Raw genomic sequence first — 15900 nt, 5'->3', positions numbered from 1 at the left:
CACACTCCAAAGACGTGCAGGTTTGTAGGTTAATTGGCTTGGTATAAATGTAAATTGTCCCTAGTGGGTGTGTAGGGTAGTGTTAGTGTGCGGGGATCGCTGGTCGGCACGGACCCGGTGGGCCAAAGGGCTGTATCTCTAAACTAAACTAAATTGAACTAAACTCTCCTTCACGTGTGATGAGATACAAGAAACTGCAGATACTAGTATACAAAAAAAGAGAGATATATATAGCGCTGGAGTAACTCAGCAGGTCAGGCAGCATCTCTGGAGAACATGGATAGGTGACGTTTCACAGGGTGCTGGAGTAACTCAGCGGGTCAGGCAGCATCTGTGGAGAACGTGGATAGGTGACGTTTCACAGAGCGCTGGAGTAACTCAGCGGGTCAGGCAGCATCTCTGGAGAACATGGATAGGTGACGTTTCACAGAGTGCTGGAGTAACTCAGCGGGTCAGGCAGCATCTCTGGAGAACATGGTTCGGTTCGGGACCTGTCTTAAGCAAGATGCAATTGGCAATGATTTTCTCACCTTGTTACCATTAGTTTAGTTTAGTTTAGGTTAGAGATATAGCGTGGAACAGGCCCTTCGGCCCACCAAGCCTAGCGGTAGAGTTGCTGCCTCACAGCGCCAGAGATGCGGGTTTTATCCCGACTACGGGTACTGTCTGTACGGAGTTTGTACGTTCTCCCCGTGACCTGCGTGGGTTTTCTCCGACATGTTTGGTTTCCCCCCACGCTCCAAAGACGTGCAGGTTTGTAGGTTAATTGGCTTGGTATAAATGTAAAACTTGTCCTCTCGTGTGTGCAGGTTAGTATTCGCATGCAGGGACCGCTGGTCGGCACGGACCCGGTGGGCCGAAGGGCCTTTTTTTCTGCGCTGTATCTCTAAGCTAAACTCTGTCACTCTTCCCGACCATCAACCCCGACCCCACTCCACCTCCATTCCCGAACCCCTGTGAATATCCGGGGTGTGGACCGGACTATTTCAATGCACGGGTGAACGGATGGCTTACTTACCCCATTCCATTCCACGCCCATACTCACTTCCTCGTGACCCTGTGGGCCGATTGCAAATATAACAGCACCTGTGCCCAGGTAGATGTTGTGGTGGGACCGTCGGCAGGGGGAGGTGTCCGGGAAGGGGTCAGTTGCCTGCGGAGAAATGCACACAGTTCAGTTTAGTTTACTTATTGTCACGTGTACCGAGGCTAGGGGTTGCCAACTTCCTCACTCCCAAATACGGGACGAGGTGACGTCACCGCCCCGCGTGACCTCACCCAGCCAGCGGCCACGTGCTCCCGCTCCAGGGTAAGGTCGGACAGACTTGGATCGTTTCCTCTGGAATGCCAGAGGTAGCAGGAGGGATCTGACAGACGTTTGTAAAATTATGAGAGGCTTAAGATAGGGTAGACAGTCAGAACCTTTTTCTCACAGGAAGGATAGACAAAGCCACAAAATGAAAGTTAGGTAGACATAAAATGCTGGAGTAACTCAGCGGGTTAGGCAGCATCTCGGGAGAGAAGGAATGGGTGACGTTTCGGGTCGAGACCTGTAACTCAACGGGTCAGGAAGCATCTCGGGAGAGAAGGAATGGGTGACGTTTCGGGTCGAGACCCATAGGAGTAACTCATTCCTTCTCTCCCGAGATGTTACATGACCCCCTGAGTTACTCCAGCATTGTGTGTCTACCTTCGATTTCAACCAGCATCTGCAGTCTGAAGAAGGGTCTCGTTCTGAAACGTCACCCATTCCTTCTCTCCCGGGATGCTGCCTGACCCGCTGAGTTGCTCCAGCATTTTATGTCGACCTTCGATTTAAACCATCATCAGTCTTTTCCCACAAATGAAAGTTATGGTCTGCTTACCTTCGGTACAGAATCTGTTTTATTCCCGATATCGACGGGAACAAGCGTGGTTTCTTCGTGACGTCGATGTTGAACTCCGTTGGCACCTGGAAGCCCTGTTTCATCACTGAAAAGGGCAGATTCTGTCAGTTTAAATCTCGCTTCTGGTTAAGCAAACAAAAATTATTATTAGTGTACGTTTCATTTGCAACTCAATGCCTATCGATACATCCAAAGTCCACATGCGAGCCAAATGGCCCAAGACCAGTATGGCTCACCCGTGATTGAGCGATCTAGTGAGCCCCCTCTCTACCTGCTGTTACTCCATTGTCCTTTCCAGTATTCTAGTTTAGTCCAGTTTAGAGGTAGAGCATGGGAAAAATGCCCTTCGGCCCACCAGGTCCACGCTCGCTGACCAACGCGATCACCCGTACACCAGGACAATGTCATCCCAGTTTCGCATCGTGCACACAAGGGCCGATTTACAGAGGGACGATTAACCTACAGACCTGCACGTCATTGGAATGCTGGAGGGAACCGGAGCATCCGGAGAAAACCCACAGTTCGCACAGACAGCACCCGAGGTCCTCAAGTTCTGGCTCCATTTCAGCCCTACGCTTTTAATTTTTGGGCACCCGGTACAGAGGGGGGAGGGTCAGGAGGGAGGAGGGGGTCTCCCTGTCGGTCTGCTCCTGGGCCTGGCCAAGATGGCCATCCGCGGGTCCAGGCAGCGGGCAGTCGACGGCCTCACAGAGGTCGGCTGCCTACCCCTGTTCCGGGCTTACGTCCGTGTACGCGTGTCCCTGGAGAGGGAACACGCGGTGTCCACGGGGACTCAGGAGGCCTTCCGTGAACGCTGGTCGCCACGGGGGGGTCGAATGTATTGTTGACAGAGATGGCGGGGTTTTAATGTGATAATTGTTTATTTTGTAAACTGCTGATACAGGCGGCTTTTGTTTGATCACATTTTTCTTTGGAATAAAACTTTTATATTAAAAAAAAAAAAGAGGTCAGGATGGAAGCTGGGGTCTCTGGCGTTGTGTGGCAGCAACTCTACTGCTGCTAGAATCTTTTCTAGGAGTTGATATTGAACCTGTTTTCACTGGCCTTCCAGGCGATACTGTCTGCCCATCTCCAGTCTGCCGTTATGGTCAGATTTCATAAATGCCCGTTGGTTTTGACGCTCCCTCAGTTTCTCATTACTGGTCCATACATTGAGCCAAGAACACCAGTCATCTGCAGTTATTTTCTTATAACACCAGTCAATCTCATCCTTCAACCCCGTCCGAACATCACACAGGTGATCGGCTGCACCAGCGGATTCTTCTTGATGTTACTGGCTTCATCAACTATAGACAATAGGTGCAGGAGGAGGCCATTCGGCCCTTCGAGCCAGCACCGCCATTCAATGTGATCATGGCTGATCATTCTCAATCAGTACCCCGTTCCTGCCTTCTCCCCATACCCCCTGACTCCGCTATCCTTAAGAGCTCTATCTAGCTCTCTCTTGAATGCATTCAGAGAATTGGCCTCCACTGCCTTCTGAGGCAGAGAATTCCAGATTCACAACTCTCTGACTGAAAACGTTTTTCCTCATCTCAGTTCTAAATGGCCTACCCCTTATTCCTAAACTGTGGCCCCTTGCTCTGGACTCCCTCAACATTGGGAACATGTTTCCTGCCTCTAACGTGTCCAACCCCTTAATAATCTTATACGTTTCGATAAGATCTCCTCTCATCCTTCTAAATCTAGAGTCAAAGAGTGATATGGACCCTTCAGCCCAACTTGCCCACACCGGCCAACATGTCCCACCTGCCAGCATTTGGTCCATATCCCTCCAGTCCAGTCCAGTCCTGTCCATGTACCTGTCTTTGTATATGTACTTCTGAACAATCTGCAGTTGAAGAGATTCCAATACAACATAGGCCGGCGCGGTGGCGCAGCGGGTAGAGCTGCTGCCTCACAGCTCCAGAGACCGGGTTCCATCCCAACTACGGGTGCTGTCTGTACGGAGTTTGTACGTTCTCCCCGTGACCGCGTGGGTTTTCTCCAAAGTCTCCGGTTTCCGCCCACACTCCAAAGACGTGCAGGTTTGTAGGTTAATTGACTTCGGTAAAAATTGTAAATTGTCCCGAGTGTGTGTAGGATAGTGTTGGTGTTTGAGGTGATCGTTGGTCAGCACGGACTCGGTGGGCCGAAGGGCCTGTTTCTATGCTGTATTTCTAAAGACACAAAATACTGGAGCATTTCTGGAGGACATGGATAGGCAACCTTTTTGGTCGGGACTTTTCCAGACTGATTGTAGGCTCGGGGGTAGGAGGAAGAAAATGGGGGGCTGTTCCTTCACTGTTGCTCGGTCACTGATGGAAACCCACCAACCCAGAGACACGTGATGCAAGGAGTGGCTTTTTTTTACCAAGTCATTGATGAATAAAGAGAAAGATAAATGGTACCTGGAGCTTGTGAAGCAGACTGGAGGCTCAGTGTGGTCCCAGCAGTCTCCTGAAGGGGCCACTCTGCCCTAAATGATAGAAGAAAAGGGATGTCCTCTTCAAACGGTCTCAGCAGCTCATTCACCTTTGGCACCGAGGAGAGGGGGAAAGTAATGGAGAAGGGAGGGAGGGGGGGGGGGGGAGAGGGCGGAGGGAAAGAGAGGGGGAGGGAAAGAGAGGGGGAGGGAAAGAGAGGGGGAGGGAAAGAGAGGGGGAGGGAAAGAGAGGGGGAGGGAAAGAGAGGGGGAGGGAGAGAGGAGGGAGATGGGGGGAGAGGGTGGAGATGGGGGGGAGAGGGAGAGGGGAGGGAGATAGGGGGGAGAGGGGAGGGAGAGGGGGGAGATGGGGGGGAGAGGGGAGGGAGAGGGGGAAGGAGAGGGAGAGAGAGGGGAGGGAGAGGGGAGGGAGATGGGGGAGAGGGGGAGGGGGAGGGACAGTGGGAGGGAGAGGGGGAGGGACAGTGGGAGGGAGAGTGGGAGGGAGAGGGGGAGGGAGAGTGGGAGGGAGGGGGGAAGGAGGAAGGAGGGGGAGGGGGAAGGAGGGGGAGGGAGAGGGAGGGGGAAGAGGGGGAGGGGAGGGGAAGAGGGGGAGGGAGCAGGAATGGGAGTGGGAGAGGGAGAAAGGGGGGTAGAGAGGGAAAGAGGGGAACGGGGGGGAGAGGGGAAGGGAGGGAGGGGAGAGGGGAAGGGGGAGGGGAGAGGGGAAGGGGAGGGGAGAGGGGAAGGGGAGGAGGAGGAGGGAGAGGGGGTGGGAGTGGGAGAGGGAAAGAGAGGGGGAGAGAGGGAGAAAGGGAGTAGAGAGGCAGAGGGGAGGTAGAGGGAGAAAGAGGAGAAGGGGGAGGGTAGAGGGGGAGAGAGGGAAAGAGAGAGGGAGAGGGAAAGAGAGGGGGAGAAGGGGAGGGAGAGGGGGAGAAGGATACGAGGCGTAGAAAGACTGTGGGAAAAGCAGCAAATTGCTTACGGATGGAAGTTGTTAGCAGAAACCACGAGCAAATTTTAAAAAAAGGAACAGATAGGAGACACAAACAGAAATCTATGACCGGTTGCTGACGTTTCATGTTCTTGCTGAAGGTATCCTATCTGCCTTCCCCACCCGGTAGAAGCCGGGCTGCCTCTACAGTAGAGAGTGCCAGCCACTGGCTCTGGTCAGGAGCTGCCTGTGGACAAGGCGTGAGAGAGGAGGCTCAAGGCCCACGTTGCCAGCATGAGCTGGGACCAGCGTTTGTCCACACAGCACTGCGTCAGGTTCAAAACATCACCCTGCCCCTGCCACACCTGGTCTAGCCTACAGCCGGCTCTTAGTGGTTAGGGTGGTTTAAAAGGTGGCCTGTCCTCTGGTTGGGCAACTCCCAGAGTCAAGTGTAGGGGTTGCCAACCTCCTCACTCCCAAATACGGGACAGAGGGTGACGTCACCGCCCCGCGCCCCACGCGACCTCACCCAGCCAGCGGCCACGCGCTCCCGCTCCACCAATGGCAGCCGCCATTGGTGGAGCGGGAGCACGTGTCCGCTGGCTGGGTGAGGTCGCGTGGGGCGCGGGGCGGTGACGTCACCCTTATTCGGGAGCGAGGAAGTTGGCAACCCGACTAATATGGGACAAGGGCGGTCCCGTACGGGACAAACTAATTTAGCCCAAAATACGGGATGTCCCGGCTAATACGGGACAGTTGGCAACCCTGGTCAAGAGTCACGAGAGCAGCAAGTAATCAGAGGAAAAATTGGACCCACCCAGTTATCCAGGAACTTCCTCTTAACATAGAAAATAGGTGCAGGAGGAGGCCATTCGACCCTTTCGAGCCAGCACCTCTTCCCTGCATTGAGTTCCCAACTTCTTACATTTTCCTCGACCATAACATTGGAATTTCTCTTCCACAATGCTAGGTTTTAAAACCTCAGTTCACTGTTACCTGCCTCCTCTTCCCTCCTCCTGCTACCCTTGGAGGAGGTCAAGTCAAGTTTATTTGCCACACACACACACAAGATGTGCAGTGAAATGAAAGTGGCCATGCCTGCGGATTGTGCTAAACTACAAAACAGAATAGAAAAAAAAATGTTAACACAAAAAAATTAATTAATACAGTAAATTAAATGAGTCCCTGGTGATATGAGAGTTGCCAGTCCTGATGGCCTGTGGGCAGAAACTCCGTCTCATCCTCTCCGTTTTCACAGCGTGACAGCGGAGGCGTTTGCCTGACCGTAGCAGCTGGAATAGTCCGTTGCTGGGGTGGTAGGGGTCCCCCATAATGTTGCTGGCTCTGGATCTGCACCTCCTGATGTATAGGTCCTGCAGGGGGATGAGTGTAGTTCCCATGGTGCGCTCAGCCGAACGCACTACTCTCCGCAGGGCCATCCTGTCCTGGGCAGAGCTGTTCCCAAACCAGACTGAGATGTTGCCGGACAGGATGCTCTCTACAGCCCCAGAGTAGAAGCACTGAAGGATCCTCAGAGACACTCTGAATTTCCTCAGCTGTCTGAGGTGGTAAAGGCACTGCCTTGCCTTACTCACCAGTGCGGCAATGTGTGTTGTCCATGTCAGATCCTCTGTGATGTGGACTCCCAGGTATTTAAAGCTGCTCACCCTATCCACAGTAATCCCATTTATCTCCAGTGACGTGTACGTCCTCGGATATTGAGCCCTTCTAAAGTCCACAATCAGCTCCTTGGTTTTTGGCCTGCACCTTCTCTCCCTGGTCTCAATAAAGGGGAAATCACGGCTATTCCTTGCTCAGGCCCCGTGATACTGGGGCAGGATTCGGAGAAGGGCCTTCAATGACAATCCTTCCCAACACAGCGGGATACCTTGTTCGTTCCAATTGACTTTTCAAGCGCAAGTCAGGATGACAGAAATTCGAGTCATTAGGACCACTTGTTGAGACAGCACAGTATCATGCCCTCCAATTAATAAATAAAACCAAAGGTAGACAAAGCTGGAGTAACTTAGCGGGTCAGGCAGCATCTCCGGAGAGAAGGAATGGGTGACGTTTTGGATCGAGAGGGCGGTCTGAAGAAGGGTCTGGACCCGAAAGGTCACCCATTCCTTCTGTCCTGAGATGCTGCCTGACCCGCTGAGTTACCCCAGCATTTTGTGTCTACCTTCGATTTAAACCAGCACCTTCAGTTTTTTTCCTACAAATAAATAAAACCCAGATGGACCAGCCTAAAAGTGGTTAGATGAGAGGGTGCAGGCAGAGCGAAGACAAGCAGTGGTTAGGTGCGGAGAGATGAGCAACTTGCGTGCAGAGAGGAGGAACAGGTAGCTCATCAAACACCTCTGTGGAATACACTAAAGATAGAAAATGTGATTAGGTTCAGTACATTGACCAGGGTTATCACGACAATGGAACTCCAAACACCTCTATGGATCCAGTTGCTGTCGGCAGCAGTCTAGTTATACCAGGGAGCATTGGCACAAGAAGAAATATTACAGTGGTAGACACAAAATGCTGGAGTAACTCAGCGGGTCAGGCAGCATCTCTGGAGAGAAGGAATGGGTGACGTTTCGGGTCGAGACCCTTCTTCAGACTGATGCAAGGGGATGGGGCGGGACAAAGATAGGATGTAGTAGGAGACAGGAAGACTGTTGGGGGAACTGGGAAAGGGGAGGGGATAGAGAGGGAAAGCAGGGACCATCTGAAGTTAGAGAAGTCAATGTTGATACCGCTGGGGTGTAAACTACCCAAGTGCCCTCTCATAATCTTGTCTGGATTAAAGGAAGTGCCGGACCAACAGTTGCCGGGAAAGGAACTGCAGACGCTGTTTCTTTACCGAAGGTAGACGCAAACATGCTGGAGTAACTCAGCGGGTCAAGCAGCATCTCTGGAGAGAAGGAACAGGTGACTTTTCGGGTCGAAACCCTTCTTCAGACTATCTTCAAAGAAAGATTATAGCTTGGCTGATGGTGGAATAGAAAATGCGTTTTAAATGCAACCTCAAAAGAAATTGCTATTGAGGCAGTGCAGCGTAGGTTCACCAGGTTAATCCCTGGGATGGCAGGACTAACATATGAGGAAAGATTGGATAGACTGGGCTTGTATTCACAGGAATTTAGAAGGATGAGAGGGGATCTTATAGAAATGTATTAAATTATAAAAGGCTGGACAAGCTTGATGCAGGAAAAATGTTCCCAATGTTGGGGGAGTCCAGAACCAGGGGCCACAGTCTAAGAATAAAGGGGAGGCCATTTAAAACTGAGGTGAGAAAAAACTTTTTCACCCAGAGAGTTGTGAATTTGTGGAATTCTCTGCCACAGAGGGCAATGGAGGCCAATTCACTGGATGGATTTAAAAAAGAGTTAGATAGAGCTCCAGGGGCTAATGGAATCAAGGGATATGGGGAGAAGGCAGGCACGGGTTACTGATTGTGGATGATCAGCCATGATCACAATGAATGGCGGTGCTGGCTCGAAGGGTCAAATGTCCTCCTCCTGCACCTGTTTTCTAGGTTTCTATGAAATTGTCCCACCAATACGCTTCACAAAATTTACACAGTGTGAATATTCACACCAATCCCATGGGACTGGAAAGCCTTGGGAGATATTTTTTCTGCTGACGTTACAACGCCTAAACTGGAGGCAATGCGGATGAAGGAATTAGTAACCATTTTAAATATACAAACATAAATCTTTGCTTGAAACGTAAAAAAAATCTTTGGCCTGTGGGAGAATAATTAAAAAGCTTATTATTAGCAGCAGAATAACAAAGCTACATAACAGCACAGAGCAAGTTAGAAAACCTTTGCATTGGAAAGAGCCAAAAGTTGTCCAATATCGGAGTAATGCAGACGTGAACTTAGCTGAAAGTTCTGCTCAATGGGAATTAAAAGCCCGGGGCTCGCTAACGGCTGCTCTCCAATGCAGGGGAGTTTTCAACGTTTGTTGACTATTGAGCCGTGCCAGTGTGTGACCGGGTTGAGGGATAAAATGAAGGCAATTTGCACATGACAGCACCGACACAGGTTAATTGACCCCACTGGTCAATGCTCTTAACGATCAACATGAACCTCCACATGCGGGCCATTCTTGGTCACCTGTGCGATTGTGGAATTGTGGAATACATCTCTTCTAATTCTGAAAGCGTTACAGGTATATTGTTTTGAACAATATTGTTGAACCACGTCCACATTCTCAACACTCTCTGGATAAAGAAATTCCCCATTGGATTTAATAGGCATTACCTTCATAAGTCATAGGAGCAGAATGAGGCCATTTGGCCCATTGAGTCTACTCTACCATTCAAGTGACATTTTCATATGTTATGCTGACAATGTTTGTTTAGGGCCAGAGGTCAAATATGACTGGTCATGTCTGTGACCCCACACGGAAGCATTTTTTTCACAACTCAAGTTTTCTCTGACAAACTCCTTGAAATTTTTTAAAAAGACACGCATTTATTGTTCTGTAAGTAGGAAAATAGCAATGTATAAGATTAATCTCTTACAATAATTTTTTTAATATATTACTTTAATGTGATGACGTCTGGCCACGTGTGTGACATTTTGGTTCACTTTCCACACTGCTTATCAGCCTCTCCTTTCCCCAAGTTTCCTTCAACACTATCGCTACGTTGAACCACGTCCACATTCTCAACACTCTCTGGATAAAGGAATTCCCCATTGGATTTAATAGACATTACCTTCATAAGAATGAGGCCATTTGGCCCATTGAGTCTACCCCGCCATTCAATCAGGGCCGATCTATCTTTCCCTCTCAACCCCATTCTCCTGCCTTCTCCCCATAACCTTTGACACCCGCACTAATCAAGAATCTGTCTAACTCTGCCTTAAATATATCCACTGACTTGGCCTCCACAGCCGTCTGTGGCAATGAATCCCACAGATTCACCACCCTCTGACTAAAGAAATTCCTCCTCATCTCCTTTCTAAAGGTACGTCCTTTTATTCTGAGGCTGTGCCCTCTGGTCCTAGACTCTCCCACTCATGGTAACAGTCTCTAGTTCTGTAAATATGGAAGGACTTTGCTGATGCCTTGCACGTTTCCCACTAAACCAGGCGTTAACTACAACTAATGCCAAGAACCACAAGGTCTAAAGGTTTTTCATCGAATATTTTCTGGAATAAAAGGAGCTATCTTGCCTCATTGGCCTAATTAATTACTGGATCACTCCTACCAAAGATTGCAACTTTGCTCATTTGTCCAGAAAGAAGAAGCTTCTCACAAAAAGCTGGAGTAACTCAGCGGGTCAGGCAGCATCTCTGGAGAAAAGGAATAGATGATGTTTCGGATCGAGACCCTCCTTCAGACTGAAGAAGGGTCTGGACCCGAAATATCACCCACTCCTTCTCTCCAGAGATGCTGCCTGTCCCGCTGAGTTACTCCAGCTTTTTGTGTCTATCCTCGGTGTAAACCAGCATCTGCAGTTCCTTCCTGCACAAGAAAAAGCTTTTGTTCTCCCCCATCGCACAGCATTCTTGGCTATTGAATAATCTTTGGCCCTGGGGCATTGAAGACTATTTAAGAAATTAAGCACGCAAAACCTCTCTAAGATCAACCACCAAGCCGCGTGCTTGCCAGTTTCAATCCCAGGGTCTTACAATTCAGTGATTGTAGTTTACCCTTTTGTTAATTTTATGAATTTAAAAGAGAGTTAGAGCTCTTGGGGCTAGTGGAATCAAGGGATATGGGGAGAAGGCAGACACGGGTTACTGATTGTGGATGATCAGCCATGATCACAATGAATGGCGGTGCGTACAGGCTCGAAGGGCCAAATGGCCTCCTCCTGCACCTATTTTCTACGTTTCTATGTTACCGTTTAGCTCCCCACCCTCTGCAAGGACTATTGGGTCTGTCGTCTTCTCTCAAGGTTAATGCATTCCTCTTTCTCCCGTCCTTTCCTCACCGTCTATCCCTCTGCCGCCTGACGTTATCTTTGCCACTCTCCTGGGGTTTACGTTTAACTTTTACGTCAGGGTGACCAGAAATAAACTTCGTTTTTCAAAGTTGGTGGGTCATAATAGATGCTAGATACAGGAAAAATGTTCCCAATGTTGGGGGAAGTCCAGAACCAGGGGCCACACAAACAGTCTAAGAATAAAGGGGAGGCCATTTAAAACTGAGGTGAGAAAAAACTTTTTCACCCAGAGTTGTGAATTTGTGGAATTCTCTGCCGCAGAAGGCAGTGGAGGCCAATTCACTGGTTGAATTTAAGAGAGAGTTAGATAGAGCTCTAGGGGCTAGTGGAATCATGGGATATGGGGAGAAGACAGGCACTGGTTACTGATTGTGGATGATCAGCCATGATCACAATGAATGGCGGTGATGGGTCGAAGGGCCAAATGGCCTCTTCCTGCACCTGTTTTCTGTGTTTTTATAACAGTAACCAAACTCAGAGTTGAATAATGTCTATCCAAAAATATCCCTTTGCAAATGGACGTTACAGCTCCCCATTTGTGGATTGTCAGCCTTGAACTCGGGCAAATGCCTGTCCTAGTAAAGATTCATGTTGTTACACACAGTACAAGAGGTTACTGCAACTGGGATTTGAATACTGCCTTCAGACTCCTATTTAAAGTCATTTGTTCACAGGAGTACCAGAAATAAAGCAAGGGGCCACGAGGAGAATGATTTAAACTCGCCTTAATCTCAGGGGCTGCCGAACCTTCCTCTCTCCCGATATAACATACCGAAACTCAGATGTCCCACATTCCCAATTCTCCTGTTTGCAGATGACATGAAAATTGGTGGTGTTGTGGATAGTGAGGAAAGTTGACTCAGGCCACAACAGGATATAGATCAAATGGACAGTCGGACAGAACTTTGGCAGATGCACTTTAATCCTGACGTGTGATTGCACATTGGCGCAGCGGTAGAGTGGCTGCCTTACCGAGCCAGAGACTCGGGTTCCATCCTGACTATGATTTTGTATCTGAAACTGCCCCACCATTTAACATGGGAACTGGGGATTTTGTTGCCTGAAACTTGCCCTACCATTTAACATGGGAACAGGAGATTTTGTAGTCTGAAACTTGCCCTACCATTTAACATGGGAACAGGAGATTTTGTAGTCTGAAACTTGCCCTACCATTTAACATGGGAACAGGGCATATTGTAGTCTGAAACTTGCCCTACCATTTAACATGGGGACAGGAGATTTTGTAGTCTGAAACTTGCCCCACCATTTAACATGGGAACGGAGCATATTGTAGTCTGAAACTTGCCCTACCATTTAACATGGGAACAGGAGATTTTGTAGTCTGAAACTTGCCCTACCATTTAACATGGGAACAGGAGATTTTGTAGTCTGAAACTTGCCCTACCATTTAACATGGGAACAGGGCATATTGTAGTCTGAAACTTGCCCTACCATTTAACATGGGGACAGGAGATTTTGTAGTCTGAAACTTGCCCCACCATTTAACATGGGAACGGAGCATATTGTAGTCTGAAACTTGCCCTACCATTTAACATGGGAACAGGAGATTTTGTAGTCTGAAACTTGCCCTACCATTTAACATGGGGACAGGAGATTTTGTAGTCTGAAACTTGCCCTACCATTTAACATGGGGACAGGAGATATTGCAGTCTGAAACTTGCCCTACCATTTAACATGGGAACAGGGCATTCTAGCCCCACCATTTACCAGGGCATTCTGGAGATACACAGGGCACCTGAAATAAAGTTGGGTAAGTTTTCAGATGGGAGACACACACTCTCACAAAGCAGTTCCACACAACACTCAATCCTATCGGCTAATCCAGAATCTTGCCTTTTTATTTCATCTTTGTAATGTCACTTCCCTATTTCACTAATGGCTTTGGTCTGTGTCGGCTGGTCTCCAGTGGCACTGCCCACTGTAACCGCGAGGGGTGGGGGGGACAGGAAGAGCTTGGATGCCGAGTACCTTGACCGGTGAGGGCCCATTACCTTGTTAGCCTCGTCGATGCCCTCAGAGTTCACCCACACCCGTCTGTGGTCACCTGTGCGGGAAACAAGGCGAGAAGTTTTACCGCCGCTCACAGTTCTAGTTTAGTTTAGTTTTTAGTTTAGTTTAGAGGTAACAGGCCCTTCGGCCCACCGGGTCCGCACCGACCAGCGATCCCCGCACATCAACACTATCCTACACCCGCTAGGGACAATTTTACATTTACCAAGCCAATTAACCTACAGACCCATACATCGTTGGAGTGTGGGAGGAAACCGAAGATCTCGGAGAAAACCCACGCAGGTCACGGGGAGAACGTACAAACTCTGTACAGACGGCACCCAGAGTCAGGATGCAACCCGGGTCTCCGGCGCTGCATTCGCTGTAAGGCAGCAACTCTACCGCTGCGCCACCGTGACCACCCTAAAGACAGGTTCACAAGAAGCCCATAAGGGACCGCCCCCTCCCCTGACATCAGTCTGAAGAAGGGTCTCGCTCGACCCATTCCTTCTCTCCCGAGATGCTGGCTGACCCGCTGAGTTACTCCAGCATTTTGTGTCTGCCCTGTATTGTTCCGTATTCCAGTACTTTACTTAAGGACGGTCTCCCTTGAGGTTTAACCAACTTGGAACATTAGTCCTGGTGCAAGGTCAGGACGAGAGGTTGGAAAACAGTAATTAGAAGAGGGGAGGGAGGTTTTCTTTAGAGCGGAGAAGGATGAATATAATCAGGATGCAGGGTTATATGAAGCTGAGACGGGGGATCACAAAGAGGACCCATTTACTTAGCGGAAGGCCAGTAAAAATGGGACATAGATTAACGGTAAATGAGAGAAGGACAATAGAGTTGGGAATAAATGGGTTGTTCATTATCCAGAACTACTGACTAAAAGGGTTGAAGGGTGGAAATCATGCTTGATTTTACTTGAGATTGTCAGATTGCTAATATGATCTCAGAACGATACATTTGTTGTGGTTTAATAAGAGGCAGGATGACTCACTGAGTCTGGTATAGCAATGCTATCTGCCCATTTCCACTCATTATTCTATTTATAAAAACTTCCCCTCTGGGGATACAGAGACTAGGTAGAGTGCAGGAGGGGGCCGATTATGAACCAGATGTAAACAGCGGGCATTATCGCCCTCTCTACATTTCCATCGATAGTGCTCTCTATCTGTTATTAATCTTTACGTTTCCTTCGAAGTATGGTATGTGTTTTTTAACAATAAATGAACACTATCATTGATCTGCATGGCAGATAGCTACGTGTAGGAAGGTTTATTCACAAAATGCAGGAGTAACTCAGCAGGACAGGCAGCATCTCGGGAGAGAAGGAATGGGTGAGGTTTCGGGTCGAGACCCTTCTTCAGACTGACTGGTAGATACACTGTGCAGGAAGGAACTGCAGATGCTGGTTTAAACCGAAGACAGACACAAAAAGCTGGAGTAACTCGGCAAGACAGGCAGCATCTCTGGAGAGAAGGAATGGGTGATGTGAAGAAGGGTCTCGACCCAAAACATCCCCACTCCATCCCTCCAGAGATGTTGCCTGCCCAACTGAGTTACTCCAGCTTTGTGTGTCTATTGACTGGTAGATAGCTAGTTGATTACCACAAGGATGAGTCAGGTTGAGTGATCAAACTCACCATCGACAGACCCAAACTCCCTCTCGTGAGCCCTTGTCAGGATCTCCTTGTACAGAGCCTCGGCCTGTCGGTATTTGCCTTGCTTCAAGTAACAGGAGGCCTGGAACAAGGAGAGAAACACAGTCAGCCATCTTGCACATCAATCAAAATTAGGGTTGCTTACTTCCTCACTCCCAAATACGGGACAAGGTGACATCACCGCTCCGCGCCACATGTGACTTCACCCAGCCAGCAGCCACGTACTCCCGCTCCACCAATGGCGGCCGCCCGGGCCGGGAGGAGGGTTGCTAAGCAACCTCCATTAGGCAGTGCCCGGGGCCTACACTGTCCGGTGTAGGAAAAAAAACTGCTGATGCAGGTTAAAATCAAAGGTAGACACACAATGCTGGAGGAACTCAGCGGGACAGGCAGCATCTCGGGAGAGAAGGAACGGGTGACGTTTCGGGTCGAGACCCTTCTTCAGACTCGACTCTTCAGGGTCTCGACCCGAAACGTCGCCCATTCCTTCTCTCCCGAGATGCTGCCTGTCCCGCTGAGTTACTCCACCATTTGATGTCTTGCTTCGGTTTAAACCAGCATCTGTAATTCCTTCCTACACAGACGCTCCCCGACTTACGATGGCTTCGTCTTCCGATATTTCATCTTTACGGTGGTGCAAACGCTGGGCAACGGCAGCGAGCCGCAGCTCGCTTCTGGCCACGTGACCAGGTGTATTAAATGCATTCCGACGTACGATATTTGGGGTTTACGATGGGTTTATCGGAATGTAGCCCCATGGCAAGTTGAGGAGCACTTGAGGAGGAGCCAGCGCTGCCCACGCAGCTGCGGCTTGCCTGCAGTCCGTTTGTCTTTTGTGTTTTTTGTTGTTTTTGTCTGAATTGTAGTTTAAATATGGTGTAGTGTTTGTATGTTACGTGTGGGGGGGGGGGGGGGGGGTGGGAGGGAACATGAACTGTAACATTGTCTCTCCCAAACGGAGACGCGACCTTTGTTTTCTGTGTCGTGTCTCCGTTCCCGCTGCGGCCTACCACCGGCCATGCACCT

General features: G+C 49.4%; 1 protein-coding gene across 5 annotated transcripts in view; it reads right to left on the bottom strand.

Annotated features, from left to right (window-relative positions):
• Positions 1-15900, bottom strand: part of klc3 (kinesin light chain 3) — an 86937-nt gene that overhangs the window by 6071 nt on the left and 64966 nt on the right. For all 5 annotated transcript variants that reach the window (XM_078431112.1, XM_078431111.1, XM_078431114.1 and 2 more), the window contains 2 exons: positions 14857-14956; positions 13213-13265 (listed from right to left, as the gene is read on the bottom strand). In XM_078431112.1, coding sequence (XP_078287238.1) covers positions 13213-13265; positions 14857-14956 — 153 coding nt within the window. The remainder of the gene's footprint in view (positions 1-13212; positions 13266-14856; positions 14957-15900) is intronic.

Source organism: Rhinoraja longicauda, chromosome 41 (assembly GCF_053455715.1).
Source record: "Rhinoraja longicauda isolate Sanriku21f chromosome 41, sRhiLon1.1, whole genome shotgun sequence".
NCBI classification, from domain to species: domain Eukaryota; kingdom Metazoa; phylum Chordata; class Chondrichthyes; order Rajiformes; family Arhynchobatidae; genus Rhinoraja; species Rhinoraja longicauda.
This window is presented reverse-complemented; position numbering and strand designations above follow the sequence as displayed.